At 31.2% G+C, this 22,149-nt stretch overlaps 6 protein-coding genes across 7 annotated transcripts; 4 read left to right on the top strand and 2 right to left on the bottom strand.

Moving 5' to 3' along the window:
* The first annotated feature begins 448 nt into the window (after positions 1–448).
* Positions 449–4,228, top strand: LOC106788315 (docking protein 3). The gene is made up of 3 exons (XM_014751476.1): positions 449–951; positions 1,250–1,423; positions 1,506–4,228. Exons 1-3 carry the CDS (start codon positions 880–882, stop codon positions 2,952–2,954), a joined length of 1,695 nt encoding a protein of 564 aa, XP_014606962.1. The 5' UTR covers positions 449–879; the 3' UTR covers positions 2,955–4,228.
* A 114-nt stretch (positions 4,229–4,342) lies between these two features.
* Positions 4,343–5,189, bottom strand: LOC106788297 (uncharacterized protein C24H6.02c-like). Its single transcript, XM_014751441.1, has 3 exons — positions 5,184–5,189; positions 4,730–4,957; positions 4,343–4,645 (listed from the first exon to the last, which is right to left on the bottom strand). Exons 1-3 carry the CDS (start codon positions 5,187–5,189, stop codon positions 4,343–4,345), a joined length of 537 nt encoding a protein of 178 aa, XP_014606927.1.
* Positions 5,190–5,264: 75 nt separating this feature from the next.
* Positions 5,265–11,696, top strand: LOC106788316. Its single transcript, XM_014751477.1, has 5 exons — positions 5,265–8,262; positions 8,354–8,485; positions 8,562–10,203; positions 10,276–10,447; positions 10,519–11,696. Exons 1-5 carry the CDS (start codon positions 5,594–5,596, stop codon positions 10,740–10,742), a joined length of 4,839 nt encoding a protein of 1,612 aa, XP_014606963.1. The 5' UTR covers positions 5,265–5,593; the 3' UTR covers positions 10,743–11,696.
* A 552-nt stretch (positions 11,697–12,248) lies between these two features.
* On the top strand, positions 12,249–13,855 carry LOC106788296 (amine sulfotransferase-like). Its single transcript, XM_014751440.1, has 5 exons — positions 12,249–12,444; positions 12,642–12,738; positions 12,824–13,128; positions 13,235–13,329; positions 13,559–13,855. The coding sequence occupies exons 1-5, from the start codon at positions 12,249–12,251 to the stop codon at positions 13,853–13,855; spliced, it is 990 nt and encodes a 329-aa protein (XP_014606926.1).
* A 169-nt stretch (positions 13,856–14,024) lies between these two features.
* LOC106788318 (ankyrin repeat domain-containing protein 7-like) lies at positions 14,025–16,172 on the bottom strand. Its single transcript, XM_014751480.1, has 4 exons — positions 15,996–16,172; positions 15,678–15,923; positions 14,453–14,580; positions 14,025–14,353 (listed from the first exon to the last, which is right to left on the bottom strand). The coding sequence occupies exons 1-4, from the start codon at positions 16,148–16,150 to the stop codon at positions 14,079–14,081; spliced, it is 804 nt and encodes a 267-aa protein (XP_014606966.1). The 5' UTR covers positions 16,151–16,172; the 3' UTR covers positions 14,025–14,078.
* Positions 16,173–16,496: 324 nt separating this feature from the next.
* Positions 16,497–20,626, top strand: LOC106788317 (protein Skeletor, isoforms B/C). Of its 2 annotated transcripts, XM_014751479.1 has the most exons (14): positions 16,497–16,940; positions 17,049–17,132; positions 17,550–17,769; positions 17,833–17,941; positions 18,025–18,263; positions 18,345–18,513; positions 18,608–18,719; positions 18,799–18,935; positions 19,034–19,169; positions 19,234–19,423; positions 19,499–19,599; positions 19,679–19,933; positions 20,043–20,150; positions 20,236–20,626. In XM_014751479.1, the coding sequence occupies exons 2-14, from the start codon at positions 17,066–17,068 to the stop codon at positions 20,421–20,423; spliced, it is 2,031 nt and encodes a 676-aa protein (XP_014606965.1). In that variant the 5' UTR covers positions 16,497–16,940; positions 17,049–17,065; the 3' UTR covers positions 20,424–20,626. The 2 variants fall into 2 exon arrangements, with proteins under 2 accessions (XP_014606965.1, XP_014606964.1); XM_014751478.1 differs by having other exon boundaries at positions 16,497–17,132.
* Positions 20,627–22,149: the final 1,523 nt, after the last annotated feature.

The raw sequence follows: 22,149 nt of genomic DNA, 5'->3' as shown, positions 1-22,149 counted from the left end.
ATTCGGTCGTCATCGTTAAGGCACCGAGACGTGCACGAACCAGAGAACCAAAAAGAAGGAAAGAGAAAGAGAGATAGAAAAAGAGAGAAAAAGAGATAGAAAGAAAAAAAGAGAGAGAGAGAGAGAGAGAGAGAGATAGTCGTCTGCTCGATGCTTGGACGACGTTGATTCGGAATGCGATGTGGAGAGATCATGCATGATCCTATGTTGTTTGTATGCACATACGTTACCGTCATACATCTCATGAACACATTAGTTAAACATGTGGTAGTTTTCGTTCTTCAGCACTGCTCTCCTCTCACTCGCTCGCTCATCATTTTCTCTCTTTCTCTCTCTTCTAGTTTTTCCATCCTCTCTTTCCCTCTCCTTTCTTCTCGTTCTATCTTCTTCTCTCTCTCTCTCTCTCTCTCTCTCTCTCTCTCTCTCTTTTTCTCTTCCATGTTGAACGATGAAATAGTAAACGCGCGCGCGCACGCACTCTCGGGTACGCGGAAAGGCGCTTTCGGATCGCAAATTGTGTGAGGTCGTAGTGCGATATCGAATAAAGAAAATAGAAACGTTCTTTCGTGAGATGTCAAGCACCACGCGTCGTTATGATGGGTTGAGTGTCATCCAAAGTAGCGATAGCATTTACCAGACTGTCAGATTAAACGATAGGAAGACGTGTTTGAGCATAAGGGGATATCTCCTCGCGGTGAGAGGAAGAAAAGAAAAGGCGTACTGTTCTTCTGCACAGAGTGAAAGTAACAAAATAGATATTTTCATTGGTGATAATCAAAACGAAGTAAAAAGGGTCGTTATTTTGATACCCAATTTTTCTTTGATCGACCAAGAAGTTAATCGAAAAAATCGTCGATCGATGCTTTATCGATCTAAGCAATGGAGCCCGAGGTACCTTTGATACAGGGAATTCTTCTTCTACCGCCGCAAGGAATGCTAGGACAACTCAAGGTTGGTTACTTGGTTGATTACCAGCACGATGAAATCTATGCCTAGTTGGATTTACTTTTGTAGGATTTAACATTCCAATTTGTTGAGATACAATAACCTTGTATCTGGATATGTAACTTTGGGGAATAACTGTATATTATCATTATTATTATTATTATTATTATTATCCTCACTTTGTAATGAATTGTTCTTCCTTCTTCTTATGTGCCATCCATGATACTTTTCCTTTTTTTTTTTTATTTAGTTAAATTATTATTGTTCAGAGTAGGTTGACCGATGTAACTTTGTTACTTTGTAGAAATCATGGCACAAAAGATTTTGTCAGCTCTTCAAGGCAAGTAATTATGGAATTGAACGGTTAGAGATCTATGATAATCATGAAGAAGCTATATTGCAATTACATTCACCTCGGATTGTTACTCTGGAAGCTTGCGTTAAAATTGCCCCGAGTAATCATTCCCATGTATTTACTGCAAGTATCGATTCTTATATAGCTTTGATTTTCTTTTTAACTTTATGCGATTGATAGTAATAATATATGTTTTAATTCTTAGGTGGTTACGAAATCAGGCGTACATTACTTTGGATGTTGTTCCGTAGCAGATATGTATAGCTGGATCAGCGCATTCCAATTAGTTGCATTTAAAGATAAGTTGTCGAAGCAAACAATAGAAGAGAATTCAGACTTATATTGCACCAGTGGCGAAAGAGTATTTTCTGTGAAAGTAGTAGAGACAGATGCATCTAAACGTTGCGGTTTAGAGACAAGAACTTATACCTTGGTAGTCGCCGCTGTTGATATTAAATTGATGGACGGGGATATAGTTTTATTCACATGGCCTTACAGATATATTAGAAGATATGGATATAAAGATGGAAAGTTTACCTTTGAAGCTGGGAGAAAATGCGAATCGGGAGAAGGCTCCTTTTGTTTGGAGCATGGTAGCCAGCAAGAAATATTTCGTTGCATGTATTTAAAGATGAAATCTATGAAAAAATTATTAAACGGAGACAATAGCCCGAGCATAGAGTGCAACGACACTCAATATCATGCTGCCTTGTCTATGGAAGCTGGCTCCAGATCCCCACTGCCACCTTCTCCTAACAGCTCTGCAAATTTAATAGATATAGATTTTGCTGCTATAACTCCTAATACGCAGAAACAATTAAATTCATCTTCTGGCTCAGATTCAACTACCGCTTCAAAACCTTCTCCACCCATCGTCAGACCAAAGCCTGCTAAACCGCCACGCAAAAATATATTTACTGGTTTATTAGATAAAAAAAATATCGACTCGGATAATATTGATTCTCCTAGTTCTAGTGAACAGAAAACTTTCAGTAATACTAATTCCCCAGAATTGTCGCAAAAAAGTGTTAATAGTTCTATACTAGAAGAAGAAAAACATTCCTATGATTTAGTAGAAGTTAGAAATGATGCTTGGAAGACTCATGGTACAGACAACGTACATCACACGGAAAAATATAATCCTTCTTTAATAAGAAATAATACGGATAAAGAAAATAATGAGGATAGTCAATATGAGACAATGATGCCCGTTACCACATCTCAAAATTTATCCAAAAATAAAAACAATGCCAGTGAAGTAATTAGTATTTCGTCATCTATGTTTTATACATCTTGTAAAACCCCTGATACGTCCGACTACGACGAATTGCAAAATTTTGGTTCAGCATCTAAACTTATTCCAATATCTACGCACAAAATTTCAACCGTATCTTCAAGTACTCAGAGTACGCATAATACGGCTCAATCTACGATATCAAATCCTACAGCTGATTCTAATGCAACTTGGTCCAATTATGACATCGTTGAAGATATTTCTTCTGTTAGATTAGCGGATGACAGTCATCTTGGATATGCTGTTATTCGAAAAAAGATTCCAATTGAATCGACTTCCATTAATGCGAATATGGGACCAAAGCCTAAAGTTTACAATGATGGTGAATATGCAATTGTATCGAAACCAAAAAGGGTGTAAAACCTCCAAAAATTTTCTTCCCTCTAATATAAAACATGAAATAAGCGAATGAATTAATGTAAAGTTGTCACAATTTATATTTTTTTTTTAAATATTTGAAATAAGATAAGACATATGCTAGTCTATACAATCATTACAAAAGCATTCCTTTTCTTTTTAGAAGGAAAACTAAGATGGATATTGAACATAAATCTTTTTATATTAATTCATCATTAATATGTCAAGTTAAAAAAATCATTTGTTTAGACAAACTATTAATGTTGATATTACAGAATTCCTATAATGATTATTTATACGCTAGTCTTTCTGACCATTGTCTCTCAACATATAGAAATTACTTTGAAAATAGGAATAGATTATTTTAAATATTTGTTTAAGAGTTGACGTATAATGAATTTTTTCTATTTGTATAAAGCATAACTGATTCAGACATGGTGCCTTTAATAATGCTATAAAAGAAATAATTATATTTGAAATATATATTATAGTACACTTCTTCGAATTTTTTATCAATTTATATATCAAAATGTAATAACTTCTTGAACGTGTGCCTTAGTGTACTTAGATTTTTAAAAAGATCTTTATTACATTTGTTACGAATGATAATTTACATCCATTTTCAAAAATGTTATTTATATTTCAAACAAAATGTATTAACTTATTTTTATATCCCTAATGTTATAGAGAAACCAATATAATCCTCTTCAAAGATCTATAGTTTATACGTAGTATCTATATTAATTAAAAATACATTAACATAGAACAATTTCAATATAAACGATAGATTTTAATTGAAATAAGTCTGCGAAGTGTGTCTACATGAATATACGTCTCATGTGCCAAGTAAAGATCTGCCATGCTTTGAAATATTTTATCAATTTTTAGATATAGTTCTTTAAACAAATAATATTACAAATAGTAGCAAATATAATTTGCTAATATATACACGATCTTAATATAATTATATAAAACACGATGCTAAAGAATTAAAGATATTCTTTGTAGACCATTGTAATTAAAATATTTTAAGAAAAATATAAATGAATGATATTGTAATATTAACACGTTCTCTATAAGTGTTGCATGTCTGTGTCACACCAAGTTCCATTGAGAATCCAGCATCACACATTTGTGACAATAATCAACATAAAGAATAAGTTTCGGGCTGTGGTTGGAATCTCTTTTCCATGATGCGATAGCAAACATGTTAATTAAAATTTAAACATTTTAAATATATATATACGCATTTATATATATTTACAAAAAATTTATAAATTTACCTTACAACAGAAGATGTACATATTATAAAATAAATTTATAATAAAGCCTTAACGTGTCTACATTTATATTTTCACCCATCGTATACAATTTTTTAATATTACCAACTTCTACGTATCTTTAATCTGTTTCGAATTAATTTCATTTTTGGATTCATCTAAATTCTCTTTTTCTTGTTGACTACTTAATTCATTTTTAGATTCATCAAAGTTTTCTCTTTCTTCTTTTGGAATAACAAGAAATCCTTCAGGTACGTATTTTATCTTACATACAGTTTCACCTTTCTGTGCCAAGATTTTTTCAATATTCATACCTTTTTTTGAGTCATCAAACCATCCTAAATTATCAGCTATAAGATGATTATTTTTACAACCATCGCAACGTATTATTACCACACCTTTTTGGTATGCTAACTTAGACATTGTTTTATTATTTTGTGTATTACATTTTTTACAAGTGAAAATTATTTGAAGCTTTGGTTCTATTTTAGTTAATACTTTTTGGTTTTTTTGTTTGTCATTTTCGTTAATTGATTTATTAAGATCTTTCGTTTCGTTAGTTGATTTATCGACTTCTAAATGATCATCTTTTTGTTGTAAGGTATTTGTAGAGTATGGTTTTAAGAACGCAGATACATGACGAAATTTGACAAAATCTTGTGCACTAATATTTCTTGCTAATCGTACCACTTGTCGTATCCCGAACATAATTTTATTAATTTCCTTCTACTAAAAAATATTCACATACAGATTTAACTTAATATTGTGAACAAATTAACGGATAGATTATAATGTTTACTATGCAACTTAAACTACATATTCCGCTCTGTTATGCGTGACTTCTAAAAAGGAATGGCCGCCAAAAGCTATAATCGAAACATTAGAATCGACTTAAATTAATTTCGATAGTTGTTCCATATCGATTAGTGCAGTAATCGTTTGTAGCATTCACCGCCATCTTGTGGCTGTAAAAAGAGATTTAGAGCAAATGTAAACAACAATTTCAGTTTTAAAGTAACCGAAAATAGTCATCTACTGTATAATTTGTTAAAGTGGCGCCAAAAGTGTTTGTTAATTGAACGATATATATATATACAAGGTAGAATAAATAGTTTTTCGTAAGTTTTGTATACTTTTACAAATTTCATCTTAGTGCGATAATGTTTAATGAATATCGAAAGAAATAAAAATAGTTTGTTCTTCGTTGGTAAATAAAAAGAAAATCATTTTGTAAAAACTTATTTAAATTGCAATCGTGTATGACTCAGAATCTGTTGTTCAAATGTATATGAATTTAATGCAAAAAAACAATCATTTATTATTTATGTATGACATTACATAGGAACGTTATTAATAATGTGAATGTTTGTATATCGTTTGAATATGGAATATAATTCTGAATCTAGTTGCGAAAGTCATCTGAGAGATTTACAAGCAACGAAGGAACCTTCAGAATTAAAAGAGCAACAACAAAAGAAGGGTGGTCAAGCGTCACATTTTTCTGTAACTTTACCCTCCCATTCTTCGAAAGATGTACCAAAGCAACCAAACCTATCACTAGATGCAGCCAACAAAAGTCTTTCCGCACAAGTAATGGAATATTATGAAAAATATTCCCATAGTTCTAATTTGGATCAATATTTTTCATTACCAGCATCGAATATACCTACGGAATCTGTTAAGTATTATTACGACGTTTATGAATTAAATTCTAAATTAGGTAACAGCAGACAAGATTGCATTGGAGAAGAATATCATTTACCAGCTTATGTTCCTAGAGAACGACGTAGATGGGTAAGACCACCATTAATTGGTCAGTCTTCCAGCACTGAAAGTTCTACCCTATATATTCAACCGCTGACAAATCCGCAATCTCCATCACCAGATTTAAAGCACGTTACAACTTCTGAAAGAAGTTCTGATATCAAAAACGAAAGTCAAGAAGTACTTCTAGAAGGTAACGAAAGGAAGATATTTTCGCCTACTTCTAGCGTCGCTTCTCATAAACCTTTGGAATGGGATAGCGGTGCGGATGTTGGATATTACAATTCTTTACCTCATAATAAACATAACAATAAGAAATTAAGCACCATAGAACGTATGGCATTGGCTAGAGGATGCTCTGCGGCTCTGAGATTAGATCCAGAAGGTACTACTGAATCTGGTGTCATTGGAAGAAGCATGACAATGCAACACAATTCAAAATCATTGCAAAATCCTAAAGCAAGTTCTACTTTAATAACGGAAAATATTTCTGAATCAGAAAGTGAAATTGAAATAACTCCTATAATGAAAAATATGTTACCAGGCATAATCACTGGTAGTGATATCAAATCGGAAAAGAAACATTCTCCCAAACATTCTAAATTAAGTCTTACAACTCAAAATCTAAAGGAGAAAGATTCAAGTACGAGTTCACCAAAATCTTCATATATTTTAAAAGTACCTTCTGTAAAACATTCGATTGAAAGAAAACAGCCTATAAATAACAAAAATATAGATAATGAAGATTTTTGTCAAAACTCTCTTTTAAAAAAAAGTACTTCGATGAACACAATAACTCCAACGACTTTTAAAAATATCTTAAAGAGAAGTCAAAGTGAATTAAATCTATATGCAAAAGATAAAAACAAGGTAACATTACCATTAATTTTCAATTCAACATCTTCCATATCTACAGTTGTAAATAAACCTACTACCTGTGATAAAGTCATACAAACAAGTTTAAATACATTTCCTCAAGAATCAGTTGGTATACAAGTATCCGTTCAAGAAGAAGAAAAACCACCATTACCTAAAAGAGGAACTAGTTTGCAAAGATCATTACAATCTATTTTAAAGAATCCAAAGAGTACATACAAAATCCAAAATTCCCAAACAAATAGGAATGATCATAAAAGTGGCGTTGCTTGTGTCAGAAAAGAAACAAGAAACAAAACATATCACAGTAGCTCAGATATATCGCAAAGTGAATCAATTCCTTTAACGCCTCAATTTGATGAGGCAGAAAATATCAGTGGAAGAGTTAACAGTTTCGAATATTTTCCTGGTCATATATATGAAAATGTTCCAAATAGAAGTGGTAGTCATGTTTCTTCTATTGATACAGGAGAATCCAATTCGACTTTCCCTAACACTAGTTCTAGTTTAAGCGAAAAATTGTGGGGCAATTCTAACAGTTTAGTACGAGATTTGGAAAGAAGCGTTAATATACTTAAATCTTTAGTTGATGCCAATAAATGCGACAAACAAGTTAAAAAACGATTGATACATCACGTCGTTAAAAGACTTGTAACAGCCAGATATGCTGATGATAAAATTGATCATAATATAGAAGATAATATACCGTGGCATGCAGATGATGCTAGGCAAAAAGTCTATCAAACTGAAAGTTTACATGCTTCAAAAAAGAAACATAGTACTACTACTTCATCCGATAATTGGAAAACCAGTACGAAAAGTTGTTCTATACCAAAGTCTATGAAAAATGATCAAGAAATAATAACACAGGAAACTTTAGTAAGTAGTAATAGTGATAAATTTGATGGAAATACAGACAGAACCGAGATGGATGGAAGAAAAGCAAGAATGAGTTTAAGAACTGATGACTGTCCACAAAGTAGTAATACCACAACAGAACCAGACAGGAGTGAAAGCTCGGAATGTTTTGTTCCACAAAAAAATCAGAAAGGCAATAAGATGAAGAATGCATTTTGTTTGAAAGAGAAATGTAAAGTATTGCAACGAAATGATACAACTTCTACGAATAGTACTCCGCCTGATCGCAATAGAATATTATTAGATGCAGTTTTAAGTAGAAAAACTTCGACTTCATCTAGTAAAAATATTGAAAATAATACAGATTCTCAATGGAGATTTCCCACTACATTATCGGAAAGACAATTTGAATTGAAACGATGTCAAAGTTCCAATCCAGGAGATTTAAAGTTAGTCGATTATGCTGAAATGGAGAAAAGAAATCAACTTCTCTGGATAACAAATGAAATTAGTCATCTTAGTAATCTTAAAAAGTATGTTTTTTTTTATATGTACATATTTTATACTTATTAGGAGTTGAATGTATGAATTGAAGATATTCATTAAAATATTGTTATTTTCTAGATTATTGGAACAGCCACGAAGACTGGAAAGATCTAAAAGTTCGCCAAGAAAATTAAAACCTGCATTGTTTAAAACGAAACCAGTATATGTAATGATGCAGGAAAAATCTGTTGATACTGATTTTGCCTACAAGTAAGTAATGAAATTATAAATTAAGAGAGCATATAAATAATTAATATTATATTAAAATAATTTTACAAATTTTAAGAAATCCATCAAATTCAAAAGGAAATTTCATTGGAGAGCAATGGTCTTCACATTGCAATTTAGCAACTTGTCATTCTACTGATACCGATTATACTAATAATATACAACGCACAAAAAAACGAAATAGTTCGTCGCAAACAGCTACTGAAGTAGTTGATGCACACTCCAGAACAGGAGGAGAAATTATAACAACATCAAAAGCACAAAATACAATGAAACTAGTTAATACGGGTATACAAACATACCACCAGGAAATATTTCCAATTACTTCGTGTATACAAAACGGAACCACGCATCCCTCAAAATGTTTGATTCATAAAAGTTTGACACATTCATCAAATAAATGCAAATACGTTAATCAAGAAGAACAAGATGAGAAAGATACTTTACAAGCTATACCAAATGCGTGTTTATATTGTCCACAAGGCCAGTCTCAAAATCCATCGATAAAAAATAGATGTCATATTCCTATAAAATATGATTTTACAAAAGAAGATAGCGAGACAGCTACAGAATCAACAAGATTATCTTGTACAAATAGTAATAGTGTAAGTTCATCCCAACAAAACCACCGTTATATGGATAAGAGCAAGAATCAACTAAAACAAAAAGAAACTAAAAATCAAATAAATGCATCTAAATCAAAGTACGCGTGTAATTGTCAATCTACATTGAAGGCTTATCATAATAAATGTAAATGTGACATAAATAAAATGAATAAGAAGACAACATATCAAAATACCCAACCTGAAATATGTCCAATACACATAAAGCCCGCAATGGAAATCATTGGTAATATAGCTTTTTGTGAACTTTGTCATGCAAGGACTTATAGTGCATATAGAAATTCTTGTACTTGTAAAAAACAAGAAAAACCTACTGAAAGTACTTCCATGCCAATGAATGGATGTAAATGTACAAATGAAGTAATTGATGAAACACAAACTAATATGTTTACTATGAGATCTGATCGGAGCTGTTTTCAAGATAGTAGACCTGTAACTGATTGTAATAACCAACAGAAAGTCGTTAATTTATGTGGATGCTCGAAAGATTATTCTTATGAGAATAAGCTCGAAAGTGAGAGTTGTATGCCAAATGCGTCGCACGAAACTTGCTCAAATTTAAAGACTGAATATAACAGAAGATATCATTCTGAGAGTTGCTCGAAAGCAGAACGGTATCAAATACATACTCGACCTTATTATCTAATTAACACAGAAGAGAATGAAACTTCTCTGCAACCAAAAGTACAAACTAGAGTAAAATGCAACTGCAGTAAGGATTGTTCTTGCCCAAATAAAATAAAAGAAGATGACAGTAACAGTCATAGAACGAAGCATAATACGGAATCAAACGATATTAATGGATCTAATTCCAATGATTCTAATAAAAATTATAAATGCTGTCGTACATGCGGCAAGGTATATCAAAACACCAGGAAATGTAATTGTCGTCAAACATATCCAAAGCCAGTGGCATATGAAATATCATTTACCAAGGAGAATAGTCAAAAAAATATTAGCACAATAAAAAAGATGCCATTATCTAATACGATCAATGATGCGATTAAATCCGAGAAGTGTACCTGTACCAGTAAAAGGCAAAAAGAAAATAATAAAAATGATAAAACAACTCTTCAGGTAAAGTTTTTAATATTTCAATTATTATCTATAATCGATTTGAGATGTTTAATTGACATTTTATTATTTTAGGATTACTTATCAAAAAACAAGCCAGAGTTTGTAAATAATGCTGAAACGCGTAGACAGTACGTGTCCGAGATAGCGCATCTTCGACAATTAAGAAAAGAAAAACGTATTCAATTGCTCGCGATGGCTAGTACATCGAATTCAATTAAATTTCCCAAATTAAACAAACCAGCAGGTAATTTTAAATATCATTTTTAATTGCAATGTTTTTTATGGTTTATTAATAAATGATTATTTTATATTTAGTTAATGTACAAAAAAGGATTACTGACGAAGAAATAAAAGAACGATTGCGTAAACGTTACCGCAGACTAAACGAGGTACGGGTTAAGCGACGAGAACAAGAAAGGCAAGAAGAAACGCGTCGTAATAAGCTCATGGCCAAAATTTTTTGTAAAAAATTACAGCAAAAAGTTTTGAGGGGCCAAGTGGATCTATCTCAAAGTGTCAGTGTGATATCTAATATATAATGTTAGAATCTCACTGACGATAATTCTTTTCATTGAAATAATTTTTAAACGTATATAATATATTTATAATTTTACATTGAAATGAAAAAATATCGCGTGAATATTTAATTTTTTTTTTTCGAAATTTATATTTAATGATATTGCTTATATTATATTTTTTTGTTTTTATCTTAGAATAATCATCAATATTTTTACATAGTTAATTCGATGCAATTATACCCAGTGTTAATTTTTAATTTTTTGTTAATATTACTTTATAATTTATTTATCCGATTGAACGATTTACGAATTCATTATTATATAACAGAGTGTACTAGTAATTTATATATATATATATATTTTTGTCAATGATTTACCTCAATCATCTATATATGTACGTATTTTAAATCATTCGCGTGAATGATAAAAATTTCACGAGAAAATTAACAAATTTAAGATATTATCTCTCTCTCTCTCATTGCATAGATATAGCATAAATATATTAAAACCTTGCATAACCGAAGTATTAGTTTAAGTATTTATATGAGATTAATTTGCTCTTGTCTTGCCAAGATATTTTCTTATATACCCAAGCAAAGTTAGTATACTATTTCAGTAAATAGATGGACCTGTTTAATTTAGTCATCAATAATCAAATTTGTTAATCGCGTTGCAAGAAAACAAACAAGAAATTATTCTGGTTAGAGCGAATCATCGACTATGAAAAATTTGAAACGCTTATGAAACTAGAAGTAGTTAGTACCTGAAATGAAGTACAGAATAAATTTATTAGATGTAAGTTTTAAGAAAAATTATTATTAACAGTTCTAGATTGTATTTTAATGTATTCTTATCTTTTTTGTACGATTTTTAATGTACCTATGTCTAAAAAATAAGAAAAAAAAGAACATATTACTTTACTCAGATTATTTTCATTTCAATTAAAGATTTTTTTCGTGATATGATTAATTAAGAAGTTTATTTCATGTGAACACTTTTTCCTCTACGAAAAAAAACAATTTATTTCCATGACCTGTTTTAAATAACATAACAATCTTGTACGAGCGCTAAACTATCAAAAAAAAAAAAAAAGAATTACCGATAATTACTTGGTACTCATATCCTGATTTCTCTGAAATTATCTCTCTCCGTACCATATATAAACGAGCGAATATAGCTTTCAAATCAATCAGTAAAGTTTTACTTCTCGACACCCAAGATTTTTCTTAATTATTAATAGTTAATTCTATTTTCTATTCTCTTTTTTGAACGTTTTATCGTCTTATGCAATCATATATTTGATTCTAATGTACAAATTTGATTCTCTAGTTCTGGAGAAATCCGTATTATCATCCCTTATCAACGATCATTATAGATAAAATAAAACATAAGAATTCTTTGTGGTAATATTTCAGTGAAAACACAGTTCCGTATACTCAACATTACATATTACATCTTTTACATTACATTTTTCACATCCAAGCAATCAAGTATTCGAGTAGAATTTATTGAATAACAGCGAAAAAAATGGCTCCGCAAATAGATAACACTAATGTTACATTAGATCGAATACTAAAGGAAAAGTTTACCTCAGAATTTCGTAGTGGTTACGTTACTGTGGGGGATGTCTGTTTACCAGAACGTTATAAACATTTTGCGGAAGAAATAGAAAATTTTGAGATCAGAGATGACGATGTTTGGGTCTGTACCTTTCCAAAAACTGGTGAGAATTGAACCAATGCATCCTTGTACGCATTAAATTTCTTACTTTCTTTTTAGTTAAATGAATAACTTAGGGATGTTTGGGATGTACAATCGTAGGTAAAAGTGCTGAAATAAAATTAAAATTTAGGACACTCTTGATTACTTTTCATTTTATATTATTTATATGTTTAATTTGTTATATGATTGAATCATCAGGTACCACGTGGACGCAAGAAATGATTTGGTGCATCGGTAACGATTTGAATTTCGAAAACGCGAAACAATTATTGTCCGAGAGATTTCCATTCTTCGAGTAAGTTTTTTCCCCCGATTTAATTGAAATCATTCAATGAATCATCCAACATTGATAATAAATAATGAAAAATTCGTCATGTTAGGGTCTCAATTATTTACGACTTTGAAAGATGCACGTTGTCGCATATTTCAAATTTATCGAATCACGAGACAATGAAAAATAGTGTGAACTTTACGAAAAATCAAGCAAGTCCGAGATATATCAAAACCCATTTACCATTTCATCTACTTCCACGACAATTAAGATCTGGCGAGAAGAAAGCACGCATTATCAATGTTGCCAGAAATCCAAAGGATACGTGTATCTCTTATTTTCATCATAGCAAATTGATCGAAGGCTATCGCGGTGATTTCGACGAATTCTGTCAATTATTCTTGGGTGGAAAACGTGAGTTCCTTTTTTTTTTCGAACGGTACAAATTGTTTCCTTTTTACGATTCGAAATAATAAGACTTATAACAACCGTGCATCGTATTTATAATCTTTTTCGTCAGTTTCTTATGCACCGTATTGGAAACACGTCCTTGGTTATTGGAACAAGAGAAACGACATGAACATTTTGTTCTTGAAATACGAAGACATGAAGTCTGTAAGTAATCAAGTGTAATATAATATTTACGAACGAGTTATTATTTTTCTAAAGAATGTGCAATTTTTTTTCTACAATTATCTTGACCATTAAAACGTTGCGTTAAAATGTAAAACAAGAAAAGAAAAGTGAAACAGATCTTTTTGCTAGTTAACGACAAATTTTTTTGTTTTCAAGCATTTTCATCGTATTTACAGTGTACTGTTTTAAATCAAGATAATACTTGCAGGATCTTCCGTCGATAATTAAGAAAGCAGCAACATTTTTAAATAAACGAATTACGGATGACGAGGTGCAAACTTTAGCCAAGCATTTAAGTTTCACGAATATGAAAAATAATCCTTCGGTTAATTATGACGACATAATCGAGAGTTACAAGAAAGTTAAACTAACTGTCATTGATGGTACGTTTATCCGAAGCGGAGAAGTTAATCAATGGAAGGGAAAATTGTCATTTGACATAGTAGAAAAATTTGATCAGTTGACCAAAAAAATGTTCGATCCTGTTGGTCTTCATTTCATTTAATTGATCTTTGAATGAGTTCGTGTTTTCCAACTAATTGCTGTTCGAACTGATTAAATTCTAAGAGAAATATATTTTAATAAAAAATCTACTTATTTAGATACACATTCGAAAATTTATAATAATATATGAAATATTAATAATAATTATCTATAATATTTGTCGTAGACGATAGAAAATTGACAAAAATGAAAATACTAATCGTTTTATCATCTTAATCTTACATTCAATCTTGATCGTCGTAATCGAGAACGTCATCATCGTATTGAATAAAAGGTAATAACTTTGGCAACGTAATTTCGGACAATTTTTTAAGCGAAATCTTGGTCAGTGGTAATGGTAGATTAACGTTGCTTCCTTTCTCGATTAAAAGAATAGCAGCATCTCTTTTTTTTCGTAATATTGCAAGTTGTAAAGCAGTGAAGCCTGTTTGATCTTTGACCGTAAAATCGGCGCCACGATTCAATAGCAGCGAAACGATGTCCAAGTTTGATAAAATAACTAATAATTATACACATAATTAAACTATATTACATCGTTAAATAATAATTTTTTAATAATAAATACTTTTTCGTATTCATTATATCTGCCCATACTAACCGGCTATCATTAACGGTGTTCGATCATTGTAATCTCGAGCATTGATGTCCAAACCGATATCCAAAAGAATTTCTACGTTTTTTATACGTTCTCCAACTATAGCATATTGAAGACAAGTCCAATTACGACTGCAAATATATATATAGTAATTTTCTCTTAAAAATCGTACACCGTTACTCTTATTAGATTTTTGCTTAAAAACTATTGGTACAGTGTGTATATGATAAAGAAAATTTCGAAAATAAATACATTAATATATCTTATAATTATATATTTAATTAATTTCATTTAAAAGCTTTCATATTTATTATTATATTTCGAATATTAAACAATTTCTATCTAATATCTATTATTAGATGAAAATTTTTAACTCGAAGTAAACACTGATCAAAAACGTTAAAACAATTCAAAATATTAATAGACTACATTAGAGTATTCGATATACCTAAAAAGGATTGATAATTAATCGAAAAAAATGTGTATTGCAATTTAGAAGCACTAGGTATATGTTCGGAGCACCGTCTTCTTCGAAATCCACCGTTGAAATGAGACATTGTCCTCTATCAAATTATTAAATGTTGTTTATATGACTTTCCGAACATTGCGCATGTGTATAAAGGGAATAATTGATAAATCAATAAAATTTAAGATTATAACGTTCTCATTTTAGTATTCTTTTAATTTTTATGTAATTTTTTTAATGGTCCTGCGCAGTGATGACTTCGAAGCTAAAATTTTCGTCTAGAAGAATATCAAATCGAAATTATTTAATATTTAAAGTATATTAATAAGTACGTAATGTTTAAACCAACGTATATATGTTTGAACAATCCTATATATATATATTGAGTTAATTAAAGTATTCAAATAATTATTAATTAATCGATCAAAAAAATGTATATTGTTATCTAAAAGCACTGAGTATAAGTCTGTTATACCGTCCTCTTCGAAATCCCCCGTTAGACTGGCTTTATTGTTTTCTATGAAAGTTCTTTAATTGAATATTGTTCATATAACTTTCCAAAAAAAGAAAATTCTATTTATTACATATATTAGTTTTGTTATACATATGTAACGTTCGGAAACACAATATATCAACAGTTTTTAAATAAAAAAATCTAATAAAAGTAACGGTGTACGATTTTAAACGACAGTTTCACCGTATACGCGTTATTAAAATTACAAATGATTACAAAATCTCATATCTTTTCTTTTGTTTGCTCACACGTCGAGTTTATTAGGATCGGCGCCATTTTTTAATAATAATCGTAATATTTCCGGATTTCTGCTCGTGTATGCAGCACTCATGAGAACAGTTTTTCCACAGGGTTGCGTAGTTGTATCATCCAAAGAGATTGGAATCTTATCGAGAATCAATGCCAAAATTTGAACATCGCCACGACGAACAACTTCTAAAAGGGGTGTTTTTAAGTCGAACGTGGGATAATGCAAATTTATTGAATGTCTGGAACTATGGAAAATATGAACGACTCAATATAATTTACACGATACCTTGAAATCTCAATTAACGTATCTTACTTACATCTTAGAAATGAAATCATTAATCTTCTTTAAGCTAGCAAATCCAACGAGTCTGATGAGTTCCTCTTCGATGGTATAACCGGGCACTAAAATATCTTTAACGAAACAATGAGACTGACCATCGTAAAAAGACAATATCGAATTATTTGAAATCATTGATATACTTGATTTGTAACAACCAACGGAATAACGTAAGTAAATTGAATAATGTATCATGCACCGTTCTGCGCGTGACTATTTAAATCGATCAAACGTATCTACCTTGTACAGTGTTACAATTACTATTATAATGCATTAGAAAAAACAACGAACTTATTTGACGTTAAATAACATCATTCCGTAATAAACGTTTAATCTTACAACGTACGTGCAACACGTCTCGTTGATTAGCTTAAATTCTAAAAAAATAAAAAATTCAAAAATAAAATAAAAATATTAACGATGCGTAAAAAAGCGGAGATCCGATTTGAAATGAATTATAAATAAATAAATCTCGCGCGGAAATACTATTGTATATTTTAATAAATGATTGGGTCATTGAAACTTATTATAAGTCAAGATCTGATTATCGAAGGAAGGAACGTTGGTTGATTCGATGAAAATCGAAACAAGACATGAGACTCAACTCGAAACAGTGTTGAGAGATACGTGCAGCTAGTTTTAACGCAGTGTGCATATACTTTCTCTTCTGAAAAGAAGGCTGAAACCACTTGAGCAAAGCCAGTTGAAGGTGCGTTGGCTCGCGTACTAACCATTCGGAGAACTGAAGTCTACTTTCTACCGAGATACTTCGTTTCAAATAACGAATCACCAACCAACCAACCAACCGGTTGAACAAACTAACTTCGGTCTTCCCCATTCGTATCGTCGTTCCTTTCATTTCGTATCGTTTCGTATCTGAAACGCGAGTGCGAGTGACAATTCTCTTTTATAATAATTAATCGAAGTAAATTAACATTATTATTTAATTCGATATTATCATTTTACGCATAGCTTATCAATATTTCTCGTTCTTCTCTTCACAACTCACATTTTCCTGAACTTCGTGGGGAAGCTCGATAAAATGAAGCTATGGCAAATACCATAAGAACGTGGAGAGCGTGCGCTCTTATGGCGTGTCTGTTTTTCTCTTATAACGGTACGTGTCATTGATCGAACAGCAGGCACGATCATTCCTCCTAATCGATGCATTTTTTCTATTAAGAGACTATCACAAATTATATTGTTTCTTTTTATTACACTTTTTTATTTCAATCATTGTTCGATTTTTTTCGAAACAAAGGGTGGAATGTTGATCGATTCGATTTCACGACTTTCAAATTCCAAGTTATGAGTCACTATAATGTAATAAATAGAACGATATGGATCGCGTCATTGTTTAGAAGAATAATTTTATGTTTTTCTTGATTGCATGAAAAATATTTGTTTTAAACAAATCGATTTTACGAGAACTTTATGTTCTTTTTTAAAAGCTTGATTTATAAAATAAATCCGAGTGAATGGGTAAATAAACCTAATTATATCGATTTAACAATATGTGTAATCCGATCGACAGGTTTAGCGCAGGAAAATGATGAAGAGTACAGGGGAAAGTATCTTGGAAGGTTGAACGCGTATCACCATCAGGTATCTGGTGAATTATATGCTGTAGATGAATACACATTGCTTCTAACTTCCTTCAGTTACGATGGTAACGGTGCAGATACATTTTTCTGGGCTGGTGCATCAAATCGGCCAGGTCCTCAAGGTTTCATCGTACCTGACGAGTGGGGCAAGTAAGCAACCTTGAATAATTCTCTTAAATTTCATGCCTTTTAACTTTTTACAATGATTTTTAGGACAAACGTACTCGGTCGTTATCTTAATCGGGATTTTACATTGTCTTTGCCGGAAAACAAAAAGATAACGGATATCAAATGGTTCGCCGTATACGATTTGGCTAGTCAGGTTGTTGTTTTATACAAAATTCATTTTAAATTATTTATTATTTTACCCGTTTAATTTTGAACGAATTATCTTCGATATCGTAGAACACGTTCGGCGATGTTTATATTCCTGAAGAATTTGATCCACCAGCTCCACAAAAGATCTCTCAACTATCAAAAAGATCTCACGATGTATCATCTCAGTCGATAGTGATCTTGGATTCTAAGACAATTAGTATACCGCAATTCACGTACGATGGGAACGGGAATGATACGTTTTTCTGGGTTGGTTTAGGCCCACAACCTTCGAGTAAAGGAACCAAAGTTCCCGACGAGTATGGATAGTAAGTAGAATAAATGATATTCATATAAATAAATTTTGTTTGAGGTATATCTTCGTCATCTATTCATTTCTTTTTCGTCAGTTTGGATCCACTGCGTGCTTATAAAAAAGAGGATATAATAATTCAATTGCCAGGAGAAATGACCGTATTTAACGTCGATTGGTTGAGCGTATTTGACGTTAAAACTAAATCGAATTATGGCTCGATTATTATACCAGACGGTCTTAACGTACCACCGTCTTTAGTTAAAGTAAAATAATTATTTTGTCGCGATATATATATATATAAAAATGACTCTCACTTTTGTTTAAAATAAATTTATTAAACGTATTATCGATCGACAGGTCGTCAAGCATACGCAATCATTACCGAATTGTGTTCAACTTCATAAACGATATCAAGTTAGCTGGGAAATCTTTGGTCCCCAGATTACAATTCAATTAGCTGGTCAAGTTGGTAAGTAATTTGATTATCTCATCTCAAATTAATTGAGTTATTATATCGGATATTTAAACTTTAACTTTAACAAACATAGCCGAAGACGAGTACATGGCTTTCGGTTTATCCGGTTCTGAAAGTTCCAGTCAAATGGAAGGTGCAGATGTTACCATTGCTTATATGGATGGTACGCGTGGTTATGCCACCGATTATAATATTACCGCAAAAGCACCGGTACGTGTGTATTTACATTCGTAATTTTTACTGAAAAAAAAAAACCAAAATAAAAACCCGTAGAAATGACTTACAATGACTGACAATTTGTAAAACAGTGTGGAAAAGTTCTTGGACAGTATAAGGGTGTTTGCAAAGATGAACTATTGGGTGGACAAGACAGCAATCAAATGTATACCGCGATAAGAGAAAATGGCATCAATATCGTTACATATAGGCGAACCCTTAATTCATGTAAGTACAAATGTGATATAATAATTACGATAAACTGTAACTAATAACAATTTGTAATTTTCAGCTGATGCAGGAGACAAAGAATATCCTACGGATAGGCCGGTTTATGTGATTTGGGCATTGGGAAGATTAGATGAAAATAAGGAACCTAATTTTCATGATTTCTATCCTAAAGGTGACTTAAAATTGGAACTTAATCGTCAGGAACCGGAAAATACCTGTATGGATTTTACGGAAAATAATGATAAGCTTGTGTAAGGATTAGACTTCGTTACTAATTAATAATATACTGAAATTTATTTCATTTGTATGAACATTTTTTTGTTTAGGATACCTTGGGACAAGGCAGAAATATTCGATAGAAGTATCCGAACTTTTAAAGCTACTATTGGACCATCCGGAGGAAAGAAGGGTTACCGAGGAATAACAGGTTGATACACCCGTTTAATCACTTTCCCCCTAATTTAATTAATAATGTTTTTAGTATGATCAAAATTTGTATATAACAGGACAAACATCGATGGGATACGCGTGGTATATCGAGGGTCAATTAATTCCAGAATTGTACTTACGCAGAGGATTAACTTACAACTTCGTTATCCACGGGGGTAATAATCCTCACAGTCCTAATTTGTATCATCCTTTAATTATCACGGATGAACCACACGGGGGTTACGACAGGCTCAGCGACATTGCACAAAGCAAAGTAAGAGTATTGGCCGGTGTTGAATTTACGAGAAGAGGCCGACCAAGGCCAACGGCAGGTACTTTGAATAAGAAAATTATTATTTCAAACAAACACACACACACACACACACAAAATTCACTTTATACCAATTGATAGATTTTATTAAATTATGATCTCACTTACAGTGGGTCCACTTTGTTTGAGCAAACATGACGGTAGAGACAGAAGATTAGATGATGATTTTCCATCGTTCAAAAAGTTTAACAGGAGTCTCATATACGTTTGCGAACCTGGTAAATTTTGGATTGAATGTATCTTCTGTAAAACAAAATTATACGATTTTATTAATGATTTTATTGTATAATCATATTTTCATAGGCGAAGGAGGTGTTCTAGAAGTTACACCTAATACCACGTGGCCGGATATCGTTTATTATAATTCCTTTACTCATGCCAATATGGGATGGAAAATATACATCGTTGATGCTTATTCCCGAAGTGAAGCAATTTTACATAATTTATCGCTGACTGTTGGAATAGTGGCTGTGTTTTTTCGTTTCTTATAAATATCGATATAAATTAAGAAAATTGATCGTCCCTTTTTATTATATGAGAATGAAGTAATTTTCATAAATAATTTTCGATAACGTTATTCATCGTCAAACTTGGCAATAATAATCTTTAACATTATAATGTTTTTTTTTGTTTTTTATTTATGATCGAATGACTCAGGTTTATCATATTATGAGAATCACATTTATCACATGACATTTTATATATTTCGTCTCTTTTCTTTTTTTTTTTTATGTTCCATCTATGTATTGTTCCTTGCTTGTTATTATAGTGCCAAAGGAAACTATTTTACAGCTGCCACAATCAACGCATTTTATATATTCTTCGTACGTTATTAATTATTTTAAATCAAATTTTGATCGGAAATAAAATAATAGATAAGACGATTGATTTTAAATATACTTTTTGTTTTTTATGCATTTGCATTATTCTTTAATTAGTATCAAACATAATACTCATAAGAATATCAATATGTGTGTGTATATTAAGTTTTATAAATATTATATATTATATTAAGTGCTGCATATATTTATTATATCACGAAATAATTTTTATATAAGATGTAAGATATAAATGATTATATTAAGTACTATGTCCATTATGCATTCTTATAAATTATGGGGTGATCAATTTCCCTGTACATATTTAGAAAATAGTATTTTTAAAATCCATATAAATATCTGTAATCTAAATTTTTATATCATTTTTGAAAACTATATATTTATACTCTGACATGCATTTAGATACGATTTCTTATAACTATGTAGGGTAAGATTTAACAAATCGTACCCCATAAAAATATATAAGCTTATATAAAATATGTGATTTTATATATTAATAAGAAATATTTATATGTTTCATAACTTTGTTTTACAATTAAACGAAATAAGCGGAAAAAATATTACTTATTTATTAAAAAAAAAAAATGAAACTGTGTGTCTACTCCGTATAAGAGGACTAAAAAAATTCTAAGTCCATTATAAATGAAGGGTTATAATAGAATTGTATCCTAAAATTATTTTATGTATTGAATGAAAAAAATTATTAAAGTACAGTAGTGTATTAGATATACCTTAATTTATTGATAAAGAGTCGAAAAAAACGTGTATTGTAGTTGAAAAGGACTGAGTATAAATTCGACGAACCGTCCTCTTCAAAATCTGTCGTTAGACTGGTTCATTGTCCTCTGTGAAAGTTCTTTTATTAAATTTTATTTATACGACTTTCCCCGTAGGCTACATATGTGTAACGATAATAAATAGAATTTCCTTTTAAGGAAAGTCATATAAACAACTTTCAATAAAAGAAATTTCACAGAGGACAATGACTCAGTTCAACGGCGAATTTCGAAGAGGACGGTGCTCCGAACATATACCCAGTGCTTCTAAATTGCAATACGCATTTTTTTCGATTAATTATCAATCCTTTTTAGGTATATCGAATATTCTCAAGATATGTCACATCCCCCCCACTCATCCTTCCATAAAATAAAAAAATGCATCTCGCAATAACTACCGATCGATGTATCGGATGCATACAAACTGCACACACACACACACACACAACACATACATACAATGCACACATACATACAATGCACACATCATACAATGCACACATCAATTGTTGATTCGCTCTCTCTCTCTCCCTCTCCCTATCTACCTCTATGTTCCCCTTTTTTCACATTATTTCATAAAATTGTTATCATTACCATCGCCT

The sequence above is a fragment of the Polistes canadensis genome, unplaced genomic scaffold (assembly GCF_001313835.1).
Source record: "Polistes canadensis isolate GaletaPanama2010 unplaced genomic scaffold, ASM131383v1 scaffold_134, whole genome shotgun sequence".
Taxonomy (NCBI): Eukaryota; Metazoa; Arthropoda; class Insecta; order Hymenoptera; family Vespidae; genus Polistes; species Polistes canadensis.
This window is presented reverse-complemented; position numbering and strand designations above follow the sequence as displayed.